General features: G+C 43.9%; 5 protein-coding genes across 6 annotated transcripts; 1 reads left to right on the top strand and 4 right to left on the bottom strand.

Moving 5' to 3' along the window:
• Positions 1-85: 85 nt before the first annotated feature.
• Positions 86-5,227, bottom strand: ddx56 (DEAD (Asp-Glu-Ala-Asp) box helicase 56). The gene is made up of 14 exons (XM_076029721.1): positions 5,075-5,227; positions 4,335-4,496; positions 4,085-4,239; positions 3,832-4,002; positions 3,389-3,479; positions 3,040-3,281; positions 2,743-2,889; positions 2,344-2,457; positions 2,157-2,251; positions 1,843-1,916; positions 1,597-1,686; positions 1,404-1,509; positions 1,216-1,319; positions 86-423 (listed from the first exon to the last, which is right to left on the bottom strand). Exons 1-14 carry the CDS (start codon positions 5,129-5,131, stop codon positions 340-342), a joined length of 1,692 nt encoding a protein of 563 aa, XP_075885836.1. The 5' UTR covers positions 5,132-5,227; the 3' UTR covers positions 86-339.
• A 320-nt stretch (positions 5,228-5,547) lies between these two features.
• On the top strand, positions 5,548-8,751 carry dusp26 (dual specificity phosphatase 26). Its single transcript, XM_076029716.1, has 4 exons — positions 5,548-5,856; positions 6,149-6,332; positions 7,058-7,269; positions 8,149-8,751. Exons 2-4 carry the CDS (start codon positions 6,154-6,156, stop codon positions 8,358-8,360), a joined length of 603 nt encoding a protein of 200 aa, XP_075885831.1. The 5' UTR covers positions 5,548-5,856; positions 6,149-6,153; the 3' UTR covers positions 8,361-8,751.
• A 3,842-nt stretch (positions 8,752-12,593) lies between these two features.
• LOC142890548 (peptidyl-prolyl cis-trans isomerase-like) lies at positions 12,594-13,980 on the bottom strand. The gene is made up of 5 exons (XM_076029707.1): positions 13,784-13,980; positions 13,625-13,655; positions 13,229-13,317; positions 12,930-13,102; positions 12,594-12,852 (listed from the first exon to the last, which is right to left on the bottom strand). The coding sequence occupies exons 1-5, from the start codon at positions 13,850-13,852 to the stop codon at positions 12,720-12,722; spliced, it is 495 nt and encodes a 164-aa protein (XP_075885822.1). The 5' UTR covers positions 13,853-13,980; the 3' UTR covers positions 12,594-12,719.
• Positions 13,981-16,692: 2,712 nt separating this feature from the next.
• On the bottom strand, positions 16,693-18,138 carry LOC142890547 (peptidyl-prolyl cis-trans isomerase-like). Its single transcript, XM_076029706.1, has 5 exons — positions 17,932-18,138; positions 17,766-17,796; positions 17,374-17,462; positions 17,076-17,248; positions 16,693-16,997 (listed from the first exon to the last, which is right to left on the bottom strand). The coding sequence occupies exons 1-5, from the start codon at positions 17,998-18,000 to the stop codon at positions 16,865-16,867; spliced, it is 495 nt and encodes a 164-aa protein (XP_075885821.1). The 5' UTR covers positions 18,001-18,138; the 3' UTR covers positions 16,693-16,864.
• Positions 18,139-20,381: 2,243 nt separating this feature from the next.
• LOC142890551 (peptidyl-prolyl cis-trans isomerase A-like) lies at positions 20,382-23,137 on the bottom strand. 2 transcript variants are annotated; one of them, XM_076029718.1, is made up of 5 exons: positions 22,778-23,137; positions 22,142-22,172; positions 21,405-21,493; positions 21,130-21,302; positions 20,382-20,763 (listed from the first exon to the last, which is right to left on the bottom strand). In XM_076029718.1, the coding sequence occupies exons 1-5, from the start codon at positions 22,844-22,846 to the stop codon at positions 20,628-20,630; spliced, it is 498 nt and encodes a 165-aa protein (XP_075885833.1). In that variant the 5' UTR covers positions 22,847-23,137; the 3' UTR covers positions 20,382-20,627. The 2 variants fall into 2 exon arrangements, with proteins under 2 accessions (XP_075885833.1, XP_075885832.1); XM_076029717.1 differs by having other exon boundaries at positions 22,138-22,172; positions 22,778-22,913.
• Between the last annotated feature and the right edge of the window lie 48 nt (positions 23,138-23,185).

Raw genomic sequence — 23,185 nt, 5'->3', positions numbered from 1 at the left:
AATTCCTCAAGAGGTTTGAGGGCAAAACAAAACCCATCCATCAAACTTCAAGAAACCCAAAAAACAGAAAGATTTGACAGAAATATACAAGAATTACAAGAATGATTTTATTTTTCTGAGAATCAAGAACAGAGGTGTCACTTTCTCCACCGTAACAAACATGGCTGCCTTTCGTTCCACATTGCACCAACAACACCACAAACCATCGTCTTCAATGTCCATTTTGTCCAAGGTCCAAACAGTTAATCCATGCGTTTGAAGATTCTCCCGTGGCCGACAGCGGAGAGCAAATTGTCCTTCTGATCAAATGACACAGGTGCGTGTGTCCAGCTGGTCCCACTATGACTGGCTCTTTTGGCCTTTTTTGTTTCTTCCTCCCGTGTATCTGAAACTCTTCAGTGGGTTTTTCCCCCGGACGTTCTTCTACAAGAGAAAAGGACAGGATGAGCAAGCAAAACTTAAAAGACTAAAAAAAATTGAAAGGCCGCTTCATTTGTCAGGTTCGATCATGAGTGAACATTAGCTTAAACTACTGATAACATTTAAACTTTAGGAGCCTAAAATTTGCAGTGTTCAAAATCTTATTATCAAGACATCAGTATGAACCAACCAAGCAATTACATTGCCAACCTCCCACCCTCCAACCAGGCTGGGGGCACTGAAGAAGATGAAGTGTGCAGCCAGTGGGATGGTTCCTTCGTGACCACCTCGTGCTTTGCTTTGGTGACGCCAGCAGCTAGCGTGTCCTCATTTGCACGCTCAAAAATGCTTTGCTGCCGTTTGATGTTGATGGTCACTTTACAAATTGGTTTGGCTCATTAGCCATATGCTACTTGTTGCTATTTATTGCGACACCTAATATAAAATTAGAGGTAGTCACCTCAATACAAAAGAGTTTCTGACTAATATTACCGTCATAAAGCCAATATGTATCTCGCCATCCTTTTTTTCTGACAAATGCGAAGACATCGCACCTGGAGCATTCCATAATGTTTGTTGCATATGGGAACGAGCTCAACTTAAACACAGCTATAAACGAGTTTTCGTGATACTGTCGAAGTCCATACGTGAAACAGGCTTGACTGAGCTCAAGATGGCAGATCAAAGAGCAGTGAGAGGGCGGTCCTGCCATCTCCCCGTATACAACATGCAAGAACTCGTATGTTACACTCTCAGGGAAGACGAGGAGCTCCACCAAACCTTTCAAACACTCACCTTGAAAGTGGGTTTGGAGACTCCTTCTGGTTTGGATTTCTCTTTCCTTTTTCTCCTGCCCCGCCGTGACATTGGATGGATGACACCCTTCAGGGACTCTGGAACTAAAGAGGTCAAACGAAACTTCAAGTTAGTCATGAAAGACCTCTGATTTACAGTCTCTGTGTGTGAGCGTGCGCGCTGCTCACCGAGGTACTCGGGCACGTTCTTCAAGTGGGGTTTGACCACAGCGGGATGGAGGTCTTTGTCGTGTCGGAGCAGCTGCAGATCTCTGGGGTTGTCCTCGAAATAGGTCTGCAAAACAAAATAAAGCACCAAATGAAATCCAATCCCAAAACGCTTGCGCAAATCCTCTGCCGCGTCCGGGTAACCGCAGCTCACCTTGAGCTTTTCCGAGTTGAGCAGTTCCTGCTTGATCTCTTTCAGTCGGGCCTCTTTCACCGCCTGCTTGGTCACTGAGCGCATGGCATCCTGCGCGGAAACGAGAAACAGCAAAAAATTAAAAAAGAAAAAAAAGAAAAAGCATACTTTAGCAACTTACTGTGAGAAGAGTGGAGCGCGTCGACATCTTAAAGGATTCACAGGAAAGAGAACAAGCAGCTGCTCCTCTGACTGAGGGACACTCACCCTGCATCTGTACCTGAAGCCCTCGATCTCCTCCATCTTGAACTCGTAAGGTTTCAGCACAGTATCAGCATTGTCTAAACGCAAAGATGTGGGTTTTTTTAATTATTATTTAGCAGGAGCAAAACAGTCTGATGTTCAGGATCATGTCACATTTTTAGCTAATTCTCAAGGCACTGTGGCAGGTGATGCAGTGACACCTTTAGAAGGGGGACAAATGGAATTAATTACCTGGAACTAAAACAAAACCGAGACCCTTCTATGACACAATTATAAAATATTATATGGTGTAATATAATTCATTAAAAAATAATGACCTCCTGCGAGAGCTTCTTCCACCTCCGTCAGCAGCTCCTGCTCTGTGTGGGCGATGAAGGACAGGGCGGTGCCTGGGTTGTCTGCCCTCGCTGTCCTACAAGCAAAAAAAAAAACATACACATGGGAGTCAGAGACACCTGGAGGAAAAATTATCCTGAAATGTGACTTTGCCGAAACCACACTGACCTCCCGACTCGGTGGATGTACGACTCTACGGTTGTGGGGAAATCAAAATTGATGACGTTGCAGACGTTTTGGAAATCCACGCCTCTGGAGACGCCGTACTCTTTGTCTTTGGTCCTGCAATGAGCATTGCATGAAAACACAAGTTTCTCGCCAGCGGGCGACAAAAAGGGCAGGTGTTCAAAGGCAATAAGAGGACAAACCTCGGAACAAAACTTATAGAAATAAATGCTAGTATCAGGTTATAAAGTGTCGACTACAAAAAGACAACGTTGACTTATTAATATTACCACCTATGCTCTGAAAAAATGACCAGGTACAACCTAGGGCCACTGTTTTTAAAACGACACACAAATATGTCACATCCAGTAAAAAAAAAAAAAAAGCTTTCCGCCGACTCACTTTGCAGCTTTCTCTGTGGTCGTCTTCTTCTTCTTCCCTTTGGCCGCGGGTGCCTGAGCGGCAGCGGTGGGGTCGGCCAAACTCTGCTCGTCGGTGGCAATGATGTAGTCATAGAAGCCCTGGTTGAACTGGGTGATGATGTGGCACCTAGTGGAGCATGACAGTGTCGCTAAAATTCAGCTGCGGGAGAAATTCTTCACAGCTGCTCTGTACTTATTGTTTTAGCAAGCCGACAGCCTTGAGTTGCATGTAAAAATAAACAGGCTCCTGTGCAGAGCATTTCAGCATCTGTCTCACCTGGAGTGCACGGGCAGCTCCGAGTTGAGCACGCAGGCGGGAACGCCAAACTGCTCCATGAACAGCTTGAGCCTGTAGCACCTGTCCAGCGCTCCGACAAACACCAGCGTCTTGCCCTGAACCAGCCGCAGCCGGAGCAGCGTGTAGATGAGCAGGAACTTGTCCTCCTCCTCGCACCTGATGCTGTACTGCTGCAGCTGGCTGCTGTCTGGCAGCTGAGAGCCCTGGAGCTTCAGGATGACCTGAAAGGGGGACATGGAATCCAGCGTAAGGGGAAAAGGCGTGCGGCCGAATCGCTGCGCGTGCACCACTGCAGCTCTGCGGCTTGCGCACGTGAGGAGGACATTACGGGGTTGTGCAGCAGCAGCTCTTTCAGGGCCTGAACATCCTCAGAGAGAGTGGCTGACATCAGGAACGACTGGTAGATCTTTGGAAGGTGGCTTGGAAGGAAATGAAAAAAAGCAGGCAATATGTAAGCTATGTTTTCTGCCTTTTTGTATTAATATTTTTGTATTATTATATTTTTCTGTAATTTATATGCTAAAGGATGATGAACCAAAAATAATAATAATAATAATAATAATAATAATAATAATAATAATAATAATAATAATAATAATAATACGCATTTTATTCATTTATCACTCAATCAATTTTGTCCCCTGATGGCAAAAAAATGACTACTGCAACAACTAGAGACATGATGGGTAACTTTCTGAGGCAATTCGAGCTTTCATTTCAATCTGAAAAGTTCTACTAGCCAGAGTCAGAAATGTCTTTTGATTTTCTTACCACAGCAAGTTTTTCAAGTCGGCCTCGAAGCCGAAAGAAAAGAGCAGGTCGGCCTCGTCCACCACCAGCATCTCCAGGGACGAGTGCAGGACCAGGTTCTGGGCGTTGAGGTGCGCGAGCACGCGGGACGGCGTCCCCACGACCACGTCAGGCTTCTCCATTAGAATGGGCCTGTTTAAAGATTACGCGCTTAGTGTCACGGTTCATGACAAAAGACAATGCTGCATTATATACAATGTCTGGATGAGCTGACCTCTGCGCCGACAAGTCAGCCTTCCCAGAGATGTCGGCCACCCTGACGTCCCTTGAGCAGTACGCCGTTAGCTGTCTGATCATGGTCTGGACCTGTTGGCCCAGCTCTTTGGTTGGGACCAGGACCAGAGCCCTGACATCCTGCTCACAAACACTCTGAGGACATCAGACACAAAAGAAGCGGTCAGGAGGACGAGAAGGAAGGAAAAATCCCTTGTCATGAGAATTGGCCAGATTTGTGTTGTCCTCACCTGTTTGGAGGAAAGGATGCGCTGTATGACAGGTACAGCGTACGCGGCAGTCTTTCCCGACCCTGTCCTGGCCCGGGCCAGGAGATCTTTGCCGTCCAAGGCCAAAGGAATAGCTTTCTCCTGGATGAGGGTCGGCTGGGACCAACCCAGATCTGCAACCGCCTGGAAAAAAGGAAAGTCAAACATATTCATAAGTCAGAGTCAAGTGAGACAATAGCTTTCAGTTGCAGCAGATCTGAAACTGTACACATGTGGGGTTTTGTGACACATGGACGTTAAAGCTCTGAAAGACCCCTTTGATTGTGTAACTACTGTTAAGAAAGACATCATAATCGAGATAAATTCTCCTAGAATGTTCTTAGGGATCTGAATTGAAACACATACAAGACAGTTTAAAGTAGAGCTATGTCGTTAGAATCGTGTACAAGATCTACTTAGACTTGCGAAACCGATGAGAAATATCTTTAAACGCTACACATATAACATAGAACTGTGTTGCCGAAGTAGAAATGGCGAACTACACGGCCGATGTGAGGGGGAACGTAGTAACATCGCAGTAGTAAATACACGTTTGAGTCTTTACGTAAACACTGTCGCGAGCTAACACAGTCGTGAGTTGCCCCCGTGTGTTCTGGCCGAGATTCCTGCACCTCTCCGCAGTTTTCCTTCATCAAATGCCGTCAAACAGTTTCATAAACTGCCCGCTCACGGTTCCCGGACAATGTCAACCAGTTGGTTACCTTTAAAATACGGTCATCTATGCCCATTTCATGAAACTGGAGCCTTTCGGTAGCCATCTCTCCACCTCACTTCACTCCTAACACGTGCGTCGCAGGATTACTGCGTCATGACGCCTTCATGGTCCTGTATTCTCGGTCCGACTTTATGGTTTCCGTTTTTCATCGCCACTGTTTTTTGTTTTTGTTTTTGTTTTTTGCAAAAAAAAAAAAAACACCACGTTCGAGTTTTTACCACAGGCAAACGTCAACGAAAATTGGATTTCTCATTTTCAGTTTGCAACTGAGCTGCATGTAAAGATTGAAGTTCCAAGACGGCACTTTCGGTCGTATCATTATTTCGGTGACTCGTTTTTCCTTTTCTTGTCGATGATCTCACGCCCTTGTGTGTATTTTCAGCGGCTGGTCCTCCCTTTGTCCGCTTGATGGCGACAAATCGCTCTGATGATTTAATCCCGACGTCATATAGAACATGATTACGCGTATATATTTAAATAAAGAGGGGATAACTGAAAGCTGCCCGATGACCAGGAGCTCCCTCGTGGCAGCTGGATGAGAATATCAGCGTCCGCGATGGAGACGCGCGGCCCGGGGAATGATGCCTGACACCGAGGGAGGAGGAGGACTTGTTGAGCGGCGGCCGGAGGTGAAGATGTCTGCTGGATGCTGAGCAGCAGCCTTCTCATCAAGCCGTGATCCCTGCTTCCACAGCAAATACATGAGTCAACATGGCCGCGGAGCATCTCGCACTGTACCGCCGCTGAGGCGCAAAGATAACAACAAAGGTGGATTGTTTGTTTGTTTGTTTGTTTTTTGAACAATAATTGAACGATTGACCGGGAAATAGATTGGTTATTTTGGTCTCGTTTATTGGAATGTTTCTCCAATTTTCCAAAGACAGTATTTACAAAATAATAATAATGATAATACTAATAAAGCCACAGGTTTTTATGTAATCAGACGATTGTCTCAAGAGGATTTCCCTACTATTTGTCATTGACTGCATAATCAGGCTATTTAATTGATTTGCGTTTTTTGAAGTGGCTTTTTTCCCCCTTTCTCTCCTTTGATTTCTAGTCTAAATGGCGTTCATGTCCCGGTTCTCGCGGTCCCGGAGCAGCTCCAGGTCTCCGAACCGAAAGGACGCCGAACGCTCCTCCCCGAACCTGAGCGTGTCCGAGCTGGAGAGGCTCCTCTACACGGGCAAAACGGCCTGTAACCATGCAGACGAAGTGTGGCCACGGCTCTACATTGGAGATCAGTGAGTTTACATAACCCCTCTCAGACAGCTGATATTAAGCAGTTGTGGAAGAATATACCGAGGCTCGGTTGTCCTCAGAACGCGAACGCAACAGAAAAGGCTCGGTCCAATACCGCCAGGAGATAAATGGTTTGCAGCGGCGCTGTGTCAGTAGAAACACTTTGACACATTGACTGCAAAGATCGATAACAACAGGTGGGACGGACCGCTGGTGAAACCATTGATATAACCTGGTGGACACATCAAAAATTGCATCAACAAACAACTAAAGATGGTGCTGGAATTGCCATTTGGCGCGTATAAGTAAGCATGAGTGGCGGGTGTGGTGCTACAAAATGCATATTCATACCTACTCATAATGCTCAGAAATGCACTTTGACATTTTAAAGAAATGCTGTAATGAAACGTAAAAAAAAAAAAAAAGAAAGAAAAGAAAATGAAAGCACATTATTTTTCATATATACATATATATTTACTTGAATTTTTAATACACACTTTTAAGTGTAATGGTGTATGTGTAGTTTGATTTGACACCATGCACCAAGATATAATGATAGTTTAGCTTTCAATGTCAGAATGCAACCATTGTGCATTTTCTATTTAAAAATTTCATCTGCGTTGAACGTGCAAATCCCGTTTGTTTGTTTGTTTGTTTGTGTGTTTGTTTGTTTGTCTTATCAGTGCACGCACCAAAGCTGACGTTCTCTCCTAATTGCCCTCTGCAGGGACATCGCGTCCGATCGCCGCGAGCTGGCCAAACTCGGCATCACGCACGTCCTCAACTGCGCCCAGAGCAAGTGGCGCGGCGGGGCCGAGCACTACGCCGGCATGAACATCACCTACCACGGCATCGAAGCCCACGACTCGCCCACCTTCGACATGAGCGTCAACTTCTACCCCGCGGCCGAGTTCATTCACAAAGCCCTCACCAGCGGAGGTTAGTTAGCCCGGGGGGTGTGTGTGTCCATTGAATTAAATTCACGGAATAACCTTTAACTCATGTGGCGCTTGGGAATCTTCAATAGCAACAGAGATGATGTGTCGACTGCGATGTGTCTTGAGTGTCTCAGTGTGACATCAGCTCCATTGAAGAATTTTCAAACACACTTTTGACACTGTTTTGCCCGCTTTTTTTTTTGGACCCGTTCTTCAAGTGCACACCACCACCGCCAGCAGTTCGAACAGCAAATAACGGAACATGTGCGATTACACGATCGTTTACTGAGTGTTGTCTAACAAAAATGACACCTTTGACAGTTGTTGTCACACCCTGATTGATTTTCAAAGCAGAGGCTTCCGCCCACTTGGTTATGACTCGCAGCGATGAAAAGGCCTTGATGAAAGTCTGACAAATCAACATTAAAGTGACTCCCTCTGCTTTGGATGCGCACCCTCACTTCCACTCATCATTGCAAAGAATGTGCTTTATTTATTTTTCTATTTTTTTTTATTTTTTTATAAATCAAATCAAATCAAATCAAATGTATTTATCAAGCACATTTTAAAACAACAGAGTTGACCAAAGTGCTGTACATTCGGTAATAAAACACAGTAAAAACCAATATGAAGCATAGCGGGAGGCAAGGGTGGACTTGCACCAAGAGGGGGTTAATAGTGTCCCTGCTGTGAGGGGTGGTCCTGTAGCAGTATAGAAGCAGGCCAGCAGGTGGCAGTACACCTACGTTCACCGTCGGTACTGGGTCAGTGACCGCTTCACAACCCCCGCAGCCCACCGGGAACTGCCCAGTCCACCCCTGGCAGGAGGCAGATGATTCATGGCGTCAAAGTTGAGTGTGTTTCCTCTGTGTGAATACAGGGAAGGTGCTGGTCCACTGCGCCGTGGGAGTGAGCCGCTCTGCCACTCTGGTGCTCGCCTACCTGATGATCAGGCAAAACCTGACGCTGGTGGAGGCCATCAAGACAGTGAAGGACCACAGGGGCGTCATCCCCAACCGGGGTTTCCTCCGCCAGCTCAACGGCCTGGACGGCATCCTGAGGGAGAGTCGCAAGATGTCCCAGCAGAGCTGAGAGCTCCCTCCGTCGCGGCCCTCGCGGACAGGGGCGGAGGTAGCAGCAGCGAGTCCGGTCGCGCTTGAGGTGCATAAACGGGACCAAAACCAAGCAATTTTTGATTTCACAGATTTGTTCCTTCGTTTTCTCCTCGCTCACTTCCTCGAGTGTTTATTGACCAAATTTTGGAGTCGATTCTCTCAGTATGAACTCAAACTTGTAAAAGTTCCACAGTGAACCTGTATAACTTACTGGGGTGTTTTTTTTTACGTTCTGGCCGTGGCTCCCGACATGATCTTTGCAAGATGTCAAAATTCCTCGTAGGAATTTATTAGTAGCGAAATATCTTTGTGGGAGTTATTTTTCCTTTTGTTGACGCTCAGTACTTTAAAAGGCCTCTGAAAAACAGTTTCTGCGCCGCTTGAATCTGTGGCTGCAGCATTTGTAACCTTTTGAGCAAAGTTTTAAAAGATATCAGTTTGTTTCCAATTTATTTCCCCCATCCAACGCCAAATTCCAGATTGGCGGGGCAGTGAAGTGATCCATGATCACCTGATCAGGCCTGATTGTTTACACCCTTCTTGCTTTTCTTAAGATTTAAATGATACTCGTCTTTCATAGTCCAGATTTTCCCTCCGCAAACTACAAAAAAAGCCGTCGTCCTGCCATCTGGGGATGGTTTTTTGGAATATGAATTATTCATGTGCAAGGCATGATTCAGCATGATTCGGCATGATGAATAATCCCCGTCGAAGTGGCCACGCCCACACTACTACTCACTGCCAGCAGTACGCCCACATTCCCTCAGTATTACCAGTGAAGATTTGCGAGAGAGCTCTGCTTCCTCTCATGGGAGGCTCCTCCTTCAGCGTCATACTGCCCGGAACTCAGGACTCGCTTTCAAGGGGCCACAACCAACATTTTGTACGCGCGGCCCCTAAAATGACGACATGCAAGCTGAGCTAAAACTATCTACATTAGTGTTCTTAAACCCAATACGTTGTCACTTTTCCTCGGCACTTTTATTCGTCTCTGGTGTAATGTAGTGTAGTGCTCTCTGACAACAGTGAAGCCCATCTGGACACAATTATGACTGCAAAAGGACAGTCTGAAGTGAAATAATTACAAGTTTGAATCCTATAGTTTAAGGCAAAAACAAAAATTTATGCAGTGGAAAAATTTGCCTTCTTAAATGAACCTCGAATGCATGGAATGCAGTCAAAAATTCTCCCCCAAGTCTCCCAAATGGTGCTTTGGGCTCGGCATTATATTGTCATGACTCCCGGTCAGCTGTGCAGTGACTGTTAGCTATCTTAAATAAAGCTCTGGTAGTAAGAAAATTTTATTTCTTTATTTTAAGTGCCAGCATTTAAGACGTTCAAGAACAGACAAGCAGTTGGGAACAACACCGCAAACGTGCCGTTGCAAAAGCTACAAACTGCCAGGCGGACAGGAGAGTGCACGTCTTGCACGTTCAGTGCTGCACGCCGCCTCCGACCCGTCTTCTTCACCGAGTCCCGCGTCCTCAACAACAGAGAGTCCAGCGCGACAACCGTTTCCCTTATGCGCGCGCGTTGTTCACGGTTACCTCAAGTGTCATTGAATTTGTTTGTGGTCTTTTTCCGCGCCGTTTGCAAATATGGCGCTCAGTTGTTGCGGTGACCTCGTGCGGCAGCTGGGAAGTTTTTTTGCTCATTCATCTTGCCAACGTAGCAAGTGGAGTTTTTTTCCGCTTGGGATTAGACGGGCAGTTAGCTTTCGCGCAGTCGTGACAAAACCGGGAAGTGCTTCTTGCTAAATAAGACAGCCGACGAGTGTAGATGTTTAGCAGACACTGGCTGCATTTATAGAGGAGTGGAGAACTGAAAATGTGTTTGCTTCACTACCAACTATCTTTGGCAAGAGTACACGGTAGTGCATCAGTATTTGCCAAGGGGCGGTGATGCGTGGCTAATGTTGCCTCCAGCTGTAGCTACCTGGCTGATCTCAAGGTGTAAAGTACAAAGGCTTTAGGAAATATTCCATCCGGCAGCTCAGGTTGGTATTTGAGATGAAGACAGTGGGCAGATATGCTATGTAAATAAGAAGCATTTTTGTACATGCTGTTGATATTTTGATGTGTTGTTGGGAAAAAAAAAAAAGTGTTTGTTTGCTGTCCTGGTGAGCATTAGACCAGAAGACTGAAATCTCTATAGTCTGTTTGCTTGAAGTAAGAACCAAGGGAACTAGCTTTTGCTCATGTGAATTTTCTTTACAATGATGAAATTATTTTATTTTTAAAAAAGGACGCTTTAGTGATTTAGTAGCAAACAGATGTCGCCAACTGGCTCATCCAAGCTAGCTCTCTTGGTGCGTTATTGTTATTATCGGTGCATATTGGTCTTCTCTCTCCATATATCCTTCCAAAAACTATATTGGTATTAAAACGTTTTTGGGTCTTGTTCTGTTTGTTTTTTTTTTCAATGACATTTGGCATTAGGGCTGAGCAGCATCAGTCTTGAATGGATTACTAAATGTTTGTATAATGTGATACCTGTGTGTTTTAAAATTTATATTTAGTGTCATTACAGCTGGCCTGGGGACCAATAAATGACCCACCTTTCTTTATTTAATTGTTCGATGTTTGGATTTTGGTCTGAGACACGCCGTTGCCTCCGGTACTTTAGAAATGTCCCTGGTTACTTTTTGTGTCAGAAAAAAAAAGAAAAACCTCGCAATGTCTGTACCGTCAGAGTACACAGTTGTTTCCGGAGTGTACTCAGTTCAAATGTCGAGGGCAAAGTGTCATGGCTGTACGTATTATTAATGAACAGGTCTTTTTCAGTCAGCGCAGTCCTTCCCTTTGCTGCATTGGATCGGAGTCTTTTGTATTTGTGGATTTACTGTGCCCTGATAAGTTGTCGTTCACTGTTACCGTTCAGATTCCCTCAGCAGCTTTGTTTTCATACAGTACAAAGAGCTTTCTATAGGAGGAAAAAAAAAAAACTGAATTCTTTTGAATTTATTTTTGTACCACTCTTTGAAAATTTGTTGCAGGAGACACTGACAAAGGAAACGTCGATGCCTTAATCTGTGTACTTCACCTTGGGATTTAGGCTTTTGTTTTCATGATTTTATGGCAAATATCTTATATGGTCAATATCTGAGCATTGATAACTTTGTACTGATGAGTATGTACTTAAAAAAAAATAAAGAAGCCTGTTTAGAAGCCTCCTGTAATAAATAACCTGCAAGTTTTTTTGCATACTGTGTGAGCCTTTTTACTAATTTCACCACAGATAAAAAAAAAAAAAAGGAATATAAATTGCTAGTATATTATTGAAATATACTTCCTGTAAAATGCACATCACTTCTCACATGCAGTCAGTCCTGCAGCACCCCACATAAAGTATTAGCTGAAACAAACTGAAAAGACGGTCAATACTTAAAGTTTCACCCAAACCTATTGGATGTTAAAACTATCACAATGGGAAATGCAGTGGGTTCACAGATAAAACTTTATGAATCATTTTCAGAACCTTGTTTTAGCAAACACTTGCTGAAAACTGGACTAAGCTCATGAAGTAAAGACCGGGGTTTTCTGATTGCTATGTGAGACCAACAGAAGAAAACGGTCAACGTAATTGAAGGATTCAAGTTTTTATTTGGCCGTTTTCAACATCATCGCACCACAAGGCCTCCAGATGGCCACGAGCCATCGTGACACTCCCCATTCCACCACTCCCACCTGCCCCGTGGCTTGACTCAACCGGTTCAATGTCTTTGGACACCTGCCAGTCTGTCTTGCACCACAACCGCGAGTCGGCTTCACTCTGTCTGAACCTGCATTCACAGCCGCACCTGGTTGAGGATTTTTTTTTTTTTACATTGCCTGCCATAACCTCCAATCCCTTTGCAACCAGGTCTCTCTCCAGACGGACCATTTTAATACCCTTGTGTATACAGAAAAATTAGGTTTCAACTCCTTCACATCATTTAAACTATAAAGACAAGTCAACCTCCTGATGTAGGGACTGAGAGTTCTGGAGCTGGCAGACATTAGGCTCGCTTTCAATTGGCTAGACATTAATTAAAGTAAATTTGCAACTCTCAGACTAACGGGTATTCACATTACTGTTGCAACACATCACTGTACAGGTGTGCCCGCCTGATTTTCCCCATCTCCATGGTCTTAAAATCTTAATGTGCAAGTGCAAAACATTATGAAGCGTGGCAGAAAGGTCCATTGAAAATAAATACACAAGACAAAGATCAGTGGAAAAACTTTGGTTCTTTAAGTGTCATCATTAATCATGGTTGGCTGAAGATTCACCAACAGCTTAATCAGAAAACATTGACCCAAGTGAAGGGGGCTGAACACAGGGAGCAGACGTCACATTATAGTTGACCACAGTCAGTGATTTTAACGGTCTTGCTAGTTTTGCCAGACTCTGCGCCAACTGCCTCCATTTCTTTGACAACCTCTTCGCCCTCCACTACTCGACCGAATACCACGTGCTTCCCATCCAGCCTGGCGAGAGAAAAGAAGTGTTAACGAGTCTACAAGTATCATGTGGGTTGCAATTTGTAGGCCAGGCTCCAGCTTACCACTGAGTCTTTGCTGTGCAAAGAAAAAACTGGGATCCATTGGTGTTGGGCCCAGCGTTGGCCATAGACAGTATCAAAGGTCCTGTGTGTTTCAGAGTGAAGTTTTCATCCGCAAACTTTTCCCCATAGATGGATTTTCCTCCAGTTCCGTTGTGGTTGGTAAAGTCTCCACCCTGACAGAAAGCAAAGCGAGCCACTGTGGTCAGCTGCATTGAAACTGCAGGAAGTTTCTCCTGGATTCTTGGCTGAGAAAAGAACCTGATGATAAGCGGTGCAGACAGGGATTGCCTTTACTTTACCTGGCACATGAAATTAGGGATGATTCTGTGAAATCGGCTGCCCTTGTAGCCAAAGCCCTTCTCCCCAGTGCACAAGGCACGGAAGTTTTCTGCGGGATGAAGACAGCCATTTTATGAAACGCACTCAAGTCACAAAATACTGGTTTCCGAACCACAGCCAGCTCGACAGACACAGGTCGACTGAGCAAGTTGAAGTGACTGCAGAAACTGTAGCACAAAAAAAAAAAAAAAAAATTCCACTTCCTCTATTCATTAGGCTCTCGCTGTTTCATCTCCAGAACTGGTTCCTCAAGTTCCCAGTTCACGTCTCACCCACAGTCCTGCCCCATCTTGCAAGCAAAGCGACCGCTCTCGCAGTTGTGCGTGTTCACACTGAACATGACTTAGTGTACATACCAGCAGTCTTTGGGACGACGTCGCTCCTGAGCTGTAAAACAGACATTTGCCTTCAGTAAATAACACGCTGCAATATCCGCAACATCAGAATGTACAATTTTTTATTATTATTTTTAAAGTGCATCTACACAGATGCAGTCAACATGATCGTCACCTTACCTCCATGACAATCCTGCCAGCTGCCTTTCCACCAATTTCCATCTCAAAATAAACCCGAGGCAACGCCATGGCTCTGAAGAGGAGTTCACACTTGGACAAATCTGACCGCGTCTTTGGTTCTATCCTCTCTGGATCTTGGTTATATATCTCCGTAGAGCAGTGACTTTTAAGGCTGCAGACCGTCACACTGCCAGGTTCACAGGCAAGACAGAAGAGGGGGCCAATTAGAAAGAAGAAGGGCGGAGTTTTAAAACGAGGCCAGGTGTTTTTTTTACCATGTCACGCAGTAAGTCAATCTGTTGCTTAAGGAACCATGAGTTTTGATGTATAAGGTATGACATAGACTTAGCTGTCAATTTTTCTAAATGGTCAAGACAGAACATGTGCAGAGGATCAAAATGTATGCAGAAAAAAAACATCAGAGCCTCTTTTTGGTCACTATGTAAGAGGGCTTCCCAGAAAATATAGCTTCTTGTTTTTTTTTCTTTTGCCACAAATTGTTTTTATCTTGCAGCATTCAATAAGCATGCATTTGTTTAAGAAAGTTCAGAACAGTTTTCCTGTTTAGAGTGCACATGCATAATATGTAACACATCACCAAAATAACCAATAGTATTCATTTGTAAGTTATCAGTTCCTGATGAGGTTGCAGCTGTAGCCTCTTGTCAGCAATCAAGAGACATCTGGAACTTTTTTTTTTTTTTTTCCTTAAAGAAACTTTATTCAAAGGTTTAGATCAGAGCACAAAGAAAACTACGCCAGGGGGTACATAAAGAGTTTACAAAGAAAAAAAAGAAAGGGAGAGAAGTGCAATATTTACACAGCCATGAGAGTTTACAGAAAAATGTTTAGATCGTCACATGTGTTCAAGGTCTTAATTGCTTTTTTGTTTCTCGAAAACCTGATGGAGATCATGTATTGTCTGCGCTCTCCACTGACAGCAGAGAATGAGTTTTTTTTTTCTCGTAAATTTAAATTTATGTATATGAAATTTTGCTATCAAGATGATCAGATTGATAATGAAAGTTATATTCTTATTATTATTTTCCAGTTTGGAGAGCCCAAACAGTACATTACTCCAAAATAAAACAAAGTCATGATAGATATTGTTGGCTATAGTCACAGATGTCATTCCAAAATGTCTGCACATAGGGGCAGTGTCAAAATAAATGGGTTGCAGTTTCAGTACCTTCAGAGCAAAAAGTGCAATTTATGTCCACATCTTTTTTGAATATTTTAACAATGTGTTCATTGGAGGGATAAACTCTCTGTATTAATTTAAAAGAAATTTCATAACCTTATTAGTTAACAGTTATCTGCGAGGGAGGAGCCAGACTTTCTTCCAGTCCGTCTGTTCTATGTATTTGCTCCAATATGAAATCACATATGGAACTGTGGTAATGTCCCTTTTAAATAGGAGGCTAATTAAGTTGTTGTTCTTACCAAGGTTGCTAGTCAAGCAAGCTTTGCCAACAGGGGTGTCTGATAATGATAACAGGGGGAGATGTTGAGTTTCCATTCTTGGTTGATATCTGAATAACATGCACACACCAGATGGTATCGCTGCAAACACTTTAGCAAAGTCTGCAAGTGAAACAGGTATTTTATACACAGATAAAAACTCATTATCAGACTAAAGAAGACCATCTCTGTTGAACAGCTGTGCAACATGAACAATGTTATTAGCAAGCCAGTGTTCAATGAAAAGAGACTTGTGTTTAAATAAAATGTCCTTGTTGTTCCAAATATAGTAGTTATGAGGCGAAAAACTGTGCTTGAAGATAAGGGACCATGCGAGGAAGGCTTCTCGGTGAAGTGCTGACATTTTAACTGGTACTTTGTCAATATTGTAGTTACAGACTTTAGTCCACCCAGTTTAGACAGAATATGAGCAGGGATAATGTTCCAAATAGCGTTGGGGATTCTGAAAAATTGTTTCAACCAGTTAATCTTAAAGGTGTTATTTAAAATGCAAAAATCAAGATAATTTAGACCACCAGATTCATAATCATTTATCAGAACAGATTTTCTTATGTGGTGTGTTTTTTTCTTCCACAGAAAGTTAAGAAGTAGTTTGTCTATCTGAGTAATACTTTTTTTGTCCACATAGGGAGAGAGAGAAGCATGTTAATCGTGATAATCCTTCTGCTTTTGATAATAAGACTCTACCTCTGAGAGAAAGATCTCGTAGCAGCCATTGGCTCAACCTTTTCTCTGTTCTTTGTACGATAGGGTTAAAATTTGTGAAAGATCTCTTTTTTTTTGTCCTTGGTAATTGTGATTCCTAAGTAAACAACTTCATCTTTGACTGGGATTCCATAGATAGATGGATTTTACGTAATTCTTAATGGGTATAATTTCACATTTATTCATATTGAGACTTAAACCTGAGACCTTGGTGAATTCAGCCATGGTGTTTATAGCAATTAGGACTTGGTTTTCATCCCTAAGAAAGAGGGTGGTGACGTCTGCCAGTTGGGTGATAGTAAGTTCTCTGCCTGTGATAGCAAATCCTCTAACCTTGCTTGATTTGATGTAATCAGCCAAGAGTTGAGCCACCAGTAAAAAATTAAAAAAAAGTATGGTGAAGCAGGGCATCCTTGCCTAATGCCGACATGTGGAACTTCCAAGCCTGCTTCAATAGGGCTGGTGACTGATTGGATCGTACCATGTTCATCTTCTGCCAAAGGGGCGGGGGAGTCATCGTTTTATTCTCATTGACAGGATTGTTTGTCATTGGGATCAGTGCTTTCATTAACCCTTCAGCATTTGCAAAGTTTTCACGTTTGTTCTTTCTGCTAAGATAAATGGCCATTTTTGCTTGACCGAACAGAATTGAAAAGTTGATTTCGTTTCTCTTGTACTTTCAGCCCAGGATGAACATTTGATGGGTGAAAATTACATTTTGAAGCATGGCAGAAACGTCCATTGAAAATAAATACACAAAGATCAGTGGAAAAACTTTGGTTCTTTAAGTTTCATCGTGATTCAACATGGTGGACTGAAGATTCACCAACAGCTTAACTGGAAAACATTGACCCAACAAGTGAAGGGGGCTGAAACCAGGGAGCAGACGTCACATTATAGTTGGCCACAGCCAGCGATTGTAACCTTCACCGTGGGTTCGCCAGACTCGTGGCCAACTGCCTCCATTTTGTCAACAACCTCTCTGCCCTCCACTACGCGACCAAATACCACGTGCCTCCCATCCAGCCTGGAGAGAGAAAAGAAGTGTTTAAAGAGTCTACAAGTATCAGGTGGGTTGCAATTTGTAGGCCAGGCTCCAGCTTACCACTTAGTCTTTGCTGTGCAAAGAAAAAACTGGGATCCATTGGTGTTGGGCCCAGCGTTGGCCATAGACAGTATCAAAGATCCGGTGTGTTTCAGAGTGAAGTTTTCATCCGCAAACTTTTCCCCATAGATGGATTTTCCTCCAGTTCCGTTGTGGTTGGTAAAGTCTCCACCCTGACAGAAAGCAAACGAGCCACTGTGGTCAGCTGCATTGAAACTGCAGGAAGTTGCTCCTGGATTCTTGGCTGAGAAAAGAACCTGATGATAAGCGGTGCAGACAGGGATTGCCTTTACTTTACCTGGCACATGAAATTAGGGATGATTCTGTGAAATCGGCTGCCCTTGTAGCCAAAGCCCTTCTCCCCAGTGCACAAGGCACGGAAGTTTTCTGCGGGATGAAGACAGCCATTTTATGAAACGCACTCAAGTCACAAAATACTGGTTTCAGAACCACAGCCAGCTCAACGGACGCAGGTCGACAGAGTAAATTGAGGTGATTGCAGCAACTGCGGCACAAAAGAAACTTCCGCTTCCTCTATTAAATGTGAACCTCAGTGTGTCATTTGGCTGCAGAACTGGTTCCTCAGATTCCAAGTTCCCATCTCACCCACAGTCCTGCCCCATCTTGCAAGCAAAGCGACCGCTCTCGCAGTTGTGCGTGTTCACACTGAACATGAGTTAGTGTACATACCAGCAGTCTTTGGGACAATGTCGCTCCTGAGCTGTAAAACAGACATTTGCCTTTAATAAATACTCAAACAAGCTGCAACATCCATAACATCAGAATGTTTAAAATTAATACAATTGTTTTTTAAAGTGCATCTACACAGATGCAGTCAACATGATCGTCACCCTACCTCCATGACGATCCTGCCAGCTGCCTTTCCACCAATTTCGATGTCAAAATAAACCCGAGGAAACGCCATGGCTCTGAAGAGGAGTTCACACTTGGACAAATCTGACGCCGTGTTTGGCTCTGTCCGCTCTGGATCTTGGTTATATATCTCAGTAGAGCAGTGACGTAGAAGGCTGCAGACCGTCACACTGCCAGGTTCACAGACAAGACAGAAGAGGGGGCCAATTAGAAAGAAGAAGGGCAGAGTTTTAAAACTTGGCCAGAAGGTTTTTATCATATCACGCAGTAAGGCAATCTGTTGCTTAAGGAACCATGAGTTTTGATGGACAAGGTGTGAGATAGACCAAGATACCAACAATTCAAAACCTCCGCTGGATTATTTCAAACTCAACTTTGCTGTCAATTTTTCTAAATGGTAAAGACAGAACATGTACAGAGACTAAAAATATATCCAGAGCCGGAGCGGAGAGCCTCTTTTTGGTTACTGTGTATGAGGTGTTCACAGAAAATATAGCATTTTTTTTTCCTTTGTCACAAATTGTTTTTATCTTGTAGCATTCAATAAGCATACTTAAGGCACATGCATTTGTTTAAGAAAGTTCAGAACAGTTTTCCTGTTTAGATCGTACCATGTTCATCATCTGCCAAAGGGTCTGGGGAGTCATTGTTCTATTCTTATTGACAGGATTGTTTATTATTCAGATCAGTGCTTTTATTAACCTTTCAACATTTTCTTCCTCCATTACCGGAGCAGCAACACTGACATGCTGCTGTATGTTTTTGGTAGGAGTTCTCCTTTGGCTTCCCAACAGTCAGTAACCCTGTCTAGGTATCTATTTGTTGTCCATGATCTGTGATGATGATTCAAATTATGGTCGGTTTTAAAGAGTAACAGAGAGAAATCTTTTATTTGCTCAAAAATGTTTAAAGATAAACAATACGAAGCAGACAAGTAACAAACAACGTTTTTTGGTCAATTCAAAATATGACCACAAAACGTATTATCCTTCACATAACACAACTCTTGCATAAGGCACCATATTTTCTCAAACTCTATCACACAATTGCTCTTGACATACATTGAAAAAAATACATCATCAAAGTTACATCAACACCAAAAGAAGTTTTCAGGTTTGTTCTTTCTGCAAAGATAAATTGCATTTTTTCTTGACCTATCAGAAAATTACAAAGTTGAAATTGCATTTTCGTTTTTCTTCTTGTACTTGCAGCCCAGGATGAACATTTGATGGGAGGAAATCTCACCAAACAAAACAAACAAGAGTCAAAAACTGAAACAGGGGGGGGAGTCTAAAAGAAAGAAAAATTGTTTATCTTTGTGCACTCTGTTCCATTTCACATGTCTCTACGACCTTCCTAGCTCACTTCCAGTGTGTCTGGGGTCAAAGGTCAGCATATCAGCAAATAGCAACCGATTGCCCGCACGCGTGGGTGTTGGCCCCATGTCTCTACGACCTTCCTAGCTCACTTCCGGTTTGTCTGGGGTCAAAGGTCAGCATATCAGCAAATAGCACCAAATTGCCTGCACGCGTGGGTGTTGGCCCCATGTCTCTACGACCTTCCTAGAAGGAAATAGGTTGGCAAAAAGGGCAAAAAAAGGCAAAATGAAAGTGGAAATAACTCACTTCCTGTTTGTCAGGCGACAAAAGTTAGAGCGTACAAAATTCGGGCTTGACGAGACGAACGCGTGGAATGTTTCCCCATGTTTTTTGGACCTTCCTAGTGGAAGCTAGGGCCATTTCTATCTTTTTTTATACGGCAGTTAAACATGCTTGGACGCCTCTAGGGGGCGCTAGAGAGTGGAATTTTGCGTTTTTCTCTTCATTTTATCAAATTTTTCGCGAGTTTCTACCTGCGTGCCAAGTTTGGAGACTTTTAACATATGGGAAGGGGGTCAAAATGGGGCGGAAAGCCGAGTAAGAAGAATAACGAGCAGGACTTCGCTGAGGCTCAGCCCCGAATAAAAAGAAACGGAGCAAATACAATAGGGTCTTTCGCCCTTGCGAAAGACCCGTTGAACTGGTCTTCCGCGGGCTCAGTCCCTAATTACTCAGTTAAGGACCTCTATATATTTAATACTGAAACTGACCAGTAGATGTCGCCGCGATCTAACTGCTGGTCCATGATGTGACTTCATGTGACGAGTCTCAGTGCGAGGGAGAAGAACGTGACATGGATCAGGGAAATAATAATGATCCTAATGATACAGTGCAGATGCCTAATAGATAACTACCTGTACTGGGAAGGCTAATGACAGTACAGTCTATTTTATTTTTGTTTTAAATATGGAATAGAATGACTGAGGTCTGTTCTGTTCCATAAACAACCTCAAGAACAAAATGTGTAAGCCGCAGTGTTGACCATTTTTAGCCCTGAAATCAAGACAGACAACAACAGACACAAAAAAAAAGGACAGCGAGGCGTTCTCAAATCAAGTTTCCACGTTGTTTTATTTACACAGTCAACATCAGACCTTTGTGAAAACAGAAGTCCTTTGCTAAGGAGAAGGTACAAAAAAAAAACTTCACGACAAATATCAACACAGTATAGGGACACATCTTTAGGCGGGAAGGTGCGTTCCCGCTGACGCTGCGGAGACGGTGGACGCCATGCTTGAGATCAAACCGGCTCGTGCTCGTGAGCGGGTTCGTCCGGGTTCGAGGAGAGACGGACGCCACACTACTTAAGTTCGCCGCTGTCGGCGATGACGGCCTTGGCTTTGGGCGTGCCACTCTTCGTGCCATGCTTCTCTATCGCCTTGACGACGTTGATGCCCTCCACGACTTTGCCGAACACGACGTGCTTCCCGTTCAACCTGGAGAAGAAAAAGAACATTTACTCTACCCAACATCACGTGTCTCTCTATAATTTTTTTTCTTCAATAGACCCAAAAATGAGAAATGCCTTTATATATATAGAACATGCACATCTAGAAGTATTTTCTGCCTTACAAAAATTGAAGTTGCAATAGAGCAAAACTTTTAGCAGGAAGCTAAAATTAAGTTTTGTTTTTTTTTTATTAGTGGCTCGTTTTTTTTAGTTTTTTAGTTTTTTTAATTGAACTGTCCAATGCTGCTCCACCAATGTCCAGAATAATTGTAGTTCTTAATATATACTGTATACTTAATATGGGACCTTAAAGTTTGCTGCATACAGGAAAATGGCCTGGCCTGGATCTCACCAATCGGTTGAAGCCGTGCAGATGAAGAACTGGGATCCGTTGGTGTTGGGCCCGGCGTTGGCCATGGACAGTGTGCCCATGCCCGAGTGTTTCAACAGGAAGTTCTCGTCATTGAACTTCTCGCCGTAGATGGATTTGCCTCCGGTTCCGTTGTGGTTAGTGAAGTCGCCGCCCTGGACACGAAAAAGTAGCGGAATTCAACTGCTGTAATTAAAATGGGTCAAATGTGACCGCGTGGGAATGCAATCGGGTCTGGTTCCTTGTCTCCGCAGTACCTGGCACATGAATTTAGGGATGACCCTGTGGAAGGACGAGCCCTTGTAGCCAAAACCCTTTTCTCCGGTGCACAGCGCGCGGAAGTTTTCTGCAAAAAGTAAAGAGACAGTCGCGTGAGAGTCCATTCAAGGTGACAAAGTCAGAAAAAAAAAAAAAACATGACACAAGACGAGGAGGGCCCTATGACGTCAAGGAACTCCGGTGTGGTGGAGGGTGACGTCATATCTGTGCTGTCGCTGCAGAGTGGATATTTCCGGCACAGCTTTCAAGCTGAGCTGACACTTGAAAACGATTTTTAAAATGCCAAAACACTTGTATGGAGAGCTACATTATTCAACCAGAGCTCATTCCATTCCTCTGTATTTTCCAATATCGTTTTGTCATCTGTTGGGCAAATTCCCAGTCCAGTTAGGAGACAAAGGTTGACGGATTGTGCTGTGCACAAGTGAAATATCCCACACTCCTTATTTGTCTGAATTCATAGCCAGCAACCGTCTCTTCCCTCCATCGCAGCACTATAACTGGCTGTCGAACACCTGCGAGTCTCGGCCCATATTCAGAGTAAACTCCGCGGAGGATTAATGGGTTCACACGTCGAAACACAGGCCTGTTTTGGATGTGAGGGAAGACAGAAATGGGTGGAGGGGTGCGGGAGGGCAGAGCAGACGCAGCAGCCCTGCACTTGAGAGGCTATACATGCAGTGCAGTCAAGATGCGAGGCTTCAGGCTTACCTACCCGCTGTCTTTGGGACCACGTCGGCATAGAGCTGTGAGATAGAAAAAGAAGAAAAGAGGTCACAGCAAGTGTGGAGGGACTAAGATCAGTCCATTTTTTTTTCATTCACACTGCTTAACTGAATAAACTGCAATCGCCGCGGCAGAAATTCACCTTAAAGTGTTGCACACGTGCAGAATTATCATTCAGAATCCAACAGTGCATCACAGTGCAATTCCTTGATGATGTTGTCGTAATAGTTGATAAAAGTTAATATTTTTTGCCACCTTTTTTTTTTTTTTTTTTGTTATGCATCACTGATGCATCACATGCAGACAGCCTGACTACAGCTTGTTCCTCCTGGCTGCTGGGCGTTGCCACCACAACATGATCACAGTTGAATGTTCAGGTATCCAAAAATAACAATAAAAAAAAGAATAACAGGTGCACCAAAAGATGCCAGGAAGTGGATCGAGTGCGATGAGAAAGTGGAGGCAAATAAAGATTCCCCCCCCCCCCCCCCCCCCCTCTCCTTTCTTTCTTTCTTTTTTTTTTTGCTAGATTGACACAGATGGGTGAGAAATAACGCTGAGTGACAGGTGCGAGATCCACTGCAGCCTGGTGCTGATGATGATGATTATGGTGTGTTCGCCTTACCTCCATGATGATCCTGCCGGCGTTGTCGCCGTCGATGGTGATGTCAAAGAAAACTCGGGGGTTTCCCATGATCGGAGGGCCGTTGGGAGCCGAGTGCTGCGGATGGAAGGAGGCGCGGCACGGATGCAGAGCGGGTCGGAGTCGCTCTTTTCTATTAGGGTCTCTGTTTATATGACTCGACCGAGCGGTGACGTCAGGGCGTGCCGAGAGCCAATCACGTCCGGGGGTCCTCGATAAGCGTGCCGATAAACCAATCGAGGTACTTATCGTAACGGGGCACAGTCGAAGGTATGGCGACGACAGCTCGCGGATGATTAAATACGCGTCAGGTGTCGTCTTCACTGAGCTTATATCTAAATATAGATATATAAATATCGTATGGAACCATAAGAGAAAAAGATAAAAGAC

The sequence above is a fragment of the Nelusetta ayraudi genome, unplaced genomic scaffold (assembly GCF_046127955.1).
Source record: "Nelusetta ayraudi isolate G7.1 ecotype Tasmania unplaced genomic scaffold, CSIRO-AGI_Nayr_v1 ptg000026l, whole genome shotgun sequence".
NCBI classification, from domain to species: Eukaryota; Metazoa; Chordata; class Actinopteri; order Tetraodontiformes; family Monacanthidae; genus Nelusetta; species Nelusetta ayraudi.
Note: the sequence above shows the minus strand (reverse complement) of the source record. Positions and strands in the feature narration are given on the sequence as shown.

Coding starts and splice junctions, on each gene's coding strand:
- ddx56 (XM_076029721.1), bottom strand. CDS start 5,131: ATGGCTACCGAAAGGCTCCAGTTTCATGAAATGGGCATAGATGACCGT. Junction 4,003..4,084: donor GCTGACTTGTCGGCGCAGAG/GTCAGCTCATCC, acceptor ATCTTTAAACAG/GCCCATTCTAATGGAGAAGC. Junction 424..1,215: donor TCTCCAAACCCACTTTCAAG/GTGAGTGTTTGA, acceptor TTTCTCTTGTAG/AAGAACGTCCGGGGGAAAAA.
- dusp26 (XM_076029716.1), top strand. CDS start 6,154: ATGGCGTTCATGTCCCGGTTCTCGCGGTCCCGGAGCAGCTCCAGGTCT. Junction 6,333..7,057: donor CGGCTCTACATTGGAGATCA/GTGAGTTTACAT, acceptor TGCCCTCTGCAG/GGACATCGCGTCCGATCGCC. Junction 7,270..8,148: donor CAAAGCCCTCACCAGCGGAG/GTTAGTTAGCCC, acceptor GTGTGAATACAG/GGAAGGTGCTGGTCCACTGC.
- LOC142890548 (XM_076029707.1), bottom strand. CDS start 13,852: ATGGCGTTGCCTCGGGTTTATTTTGAGATGGAAATTGGTGGAAAGGCA. Junction 13,318..13,624: donor CGTCGTCCCAAAGACTGCTG/GTATGTACACTA, acceptor TTCATCCCGCAG/AAAACTTCCGTGCCTTGTGC. Junction 12,853..12,929: donor TGCACAGCAAAGACTCAGTG/GTAAGCTGGAGC, acceptor TTCTCTCGCCAG/GCTGGATGGGAAGCACGTGG.
- LOC142890547 (XM_076029706.1), bottom strand. CDS start 18,000: ATGGCGTTTCCTCGGGTTTATTTTGACATCGAAATTGGTGGAAAGGCA. Junction 17,797..17,931: donor CTGGCAGGATCGTCATGGAG/GTAGGGTGACGA, acceptor TCTGTTTTACAG/CTCAGGAGCGACATTGTCCC. Junction 16,998..17,075: donor TGCACAGCAAAGACTAAGTG/GTAAGCTGGAGC, acceptor TTCTCTCTCCAG/GCTGGATGGGAGGCACGTGG.
- LOC142890551 (XM_076029718.1), bottom strand. CDS start 22,846: ATGGGAAACCCCCGAGTTTTCTTTGACATCACCATCGACGGCGACAAC. Junction 21,494..22,141: donor CGTGGTCCCAAAGACAGCGG/GTAGGTAAGCCT, acceptor TACTTTTTGCAG/AAAACTTCCGCGCGCTGTGC. Junction 20,764..21,129: donor TGCACGGCTTCAACCGATTG/GTGAGATCCAGG, acceptor TTTCTTCTCCAG/GTTGAACGGGAAGCACGTCG.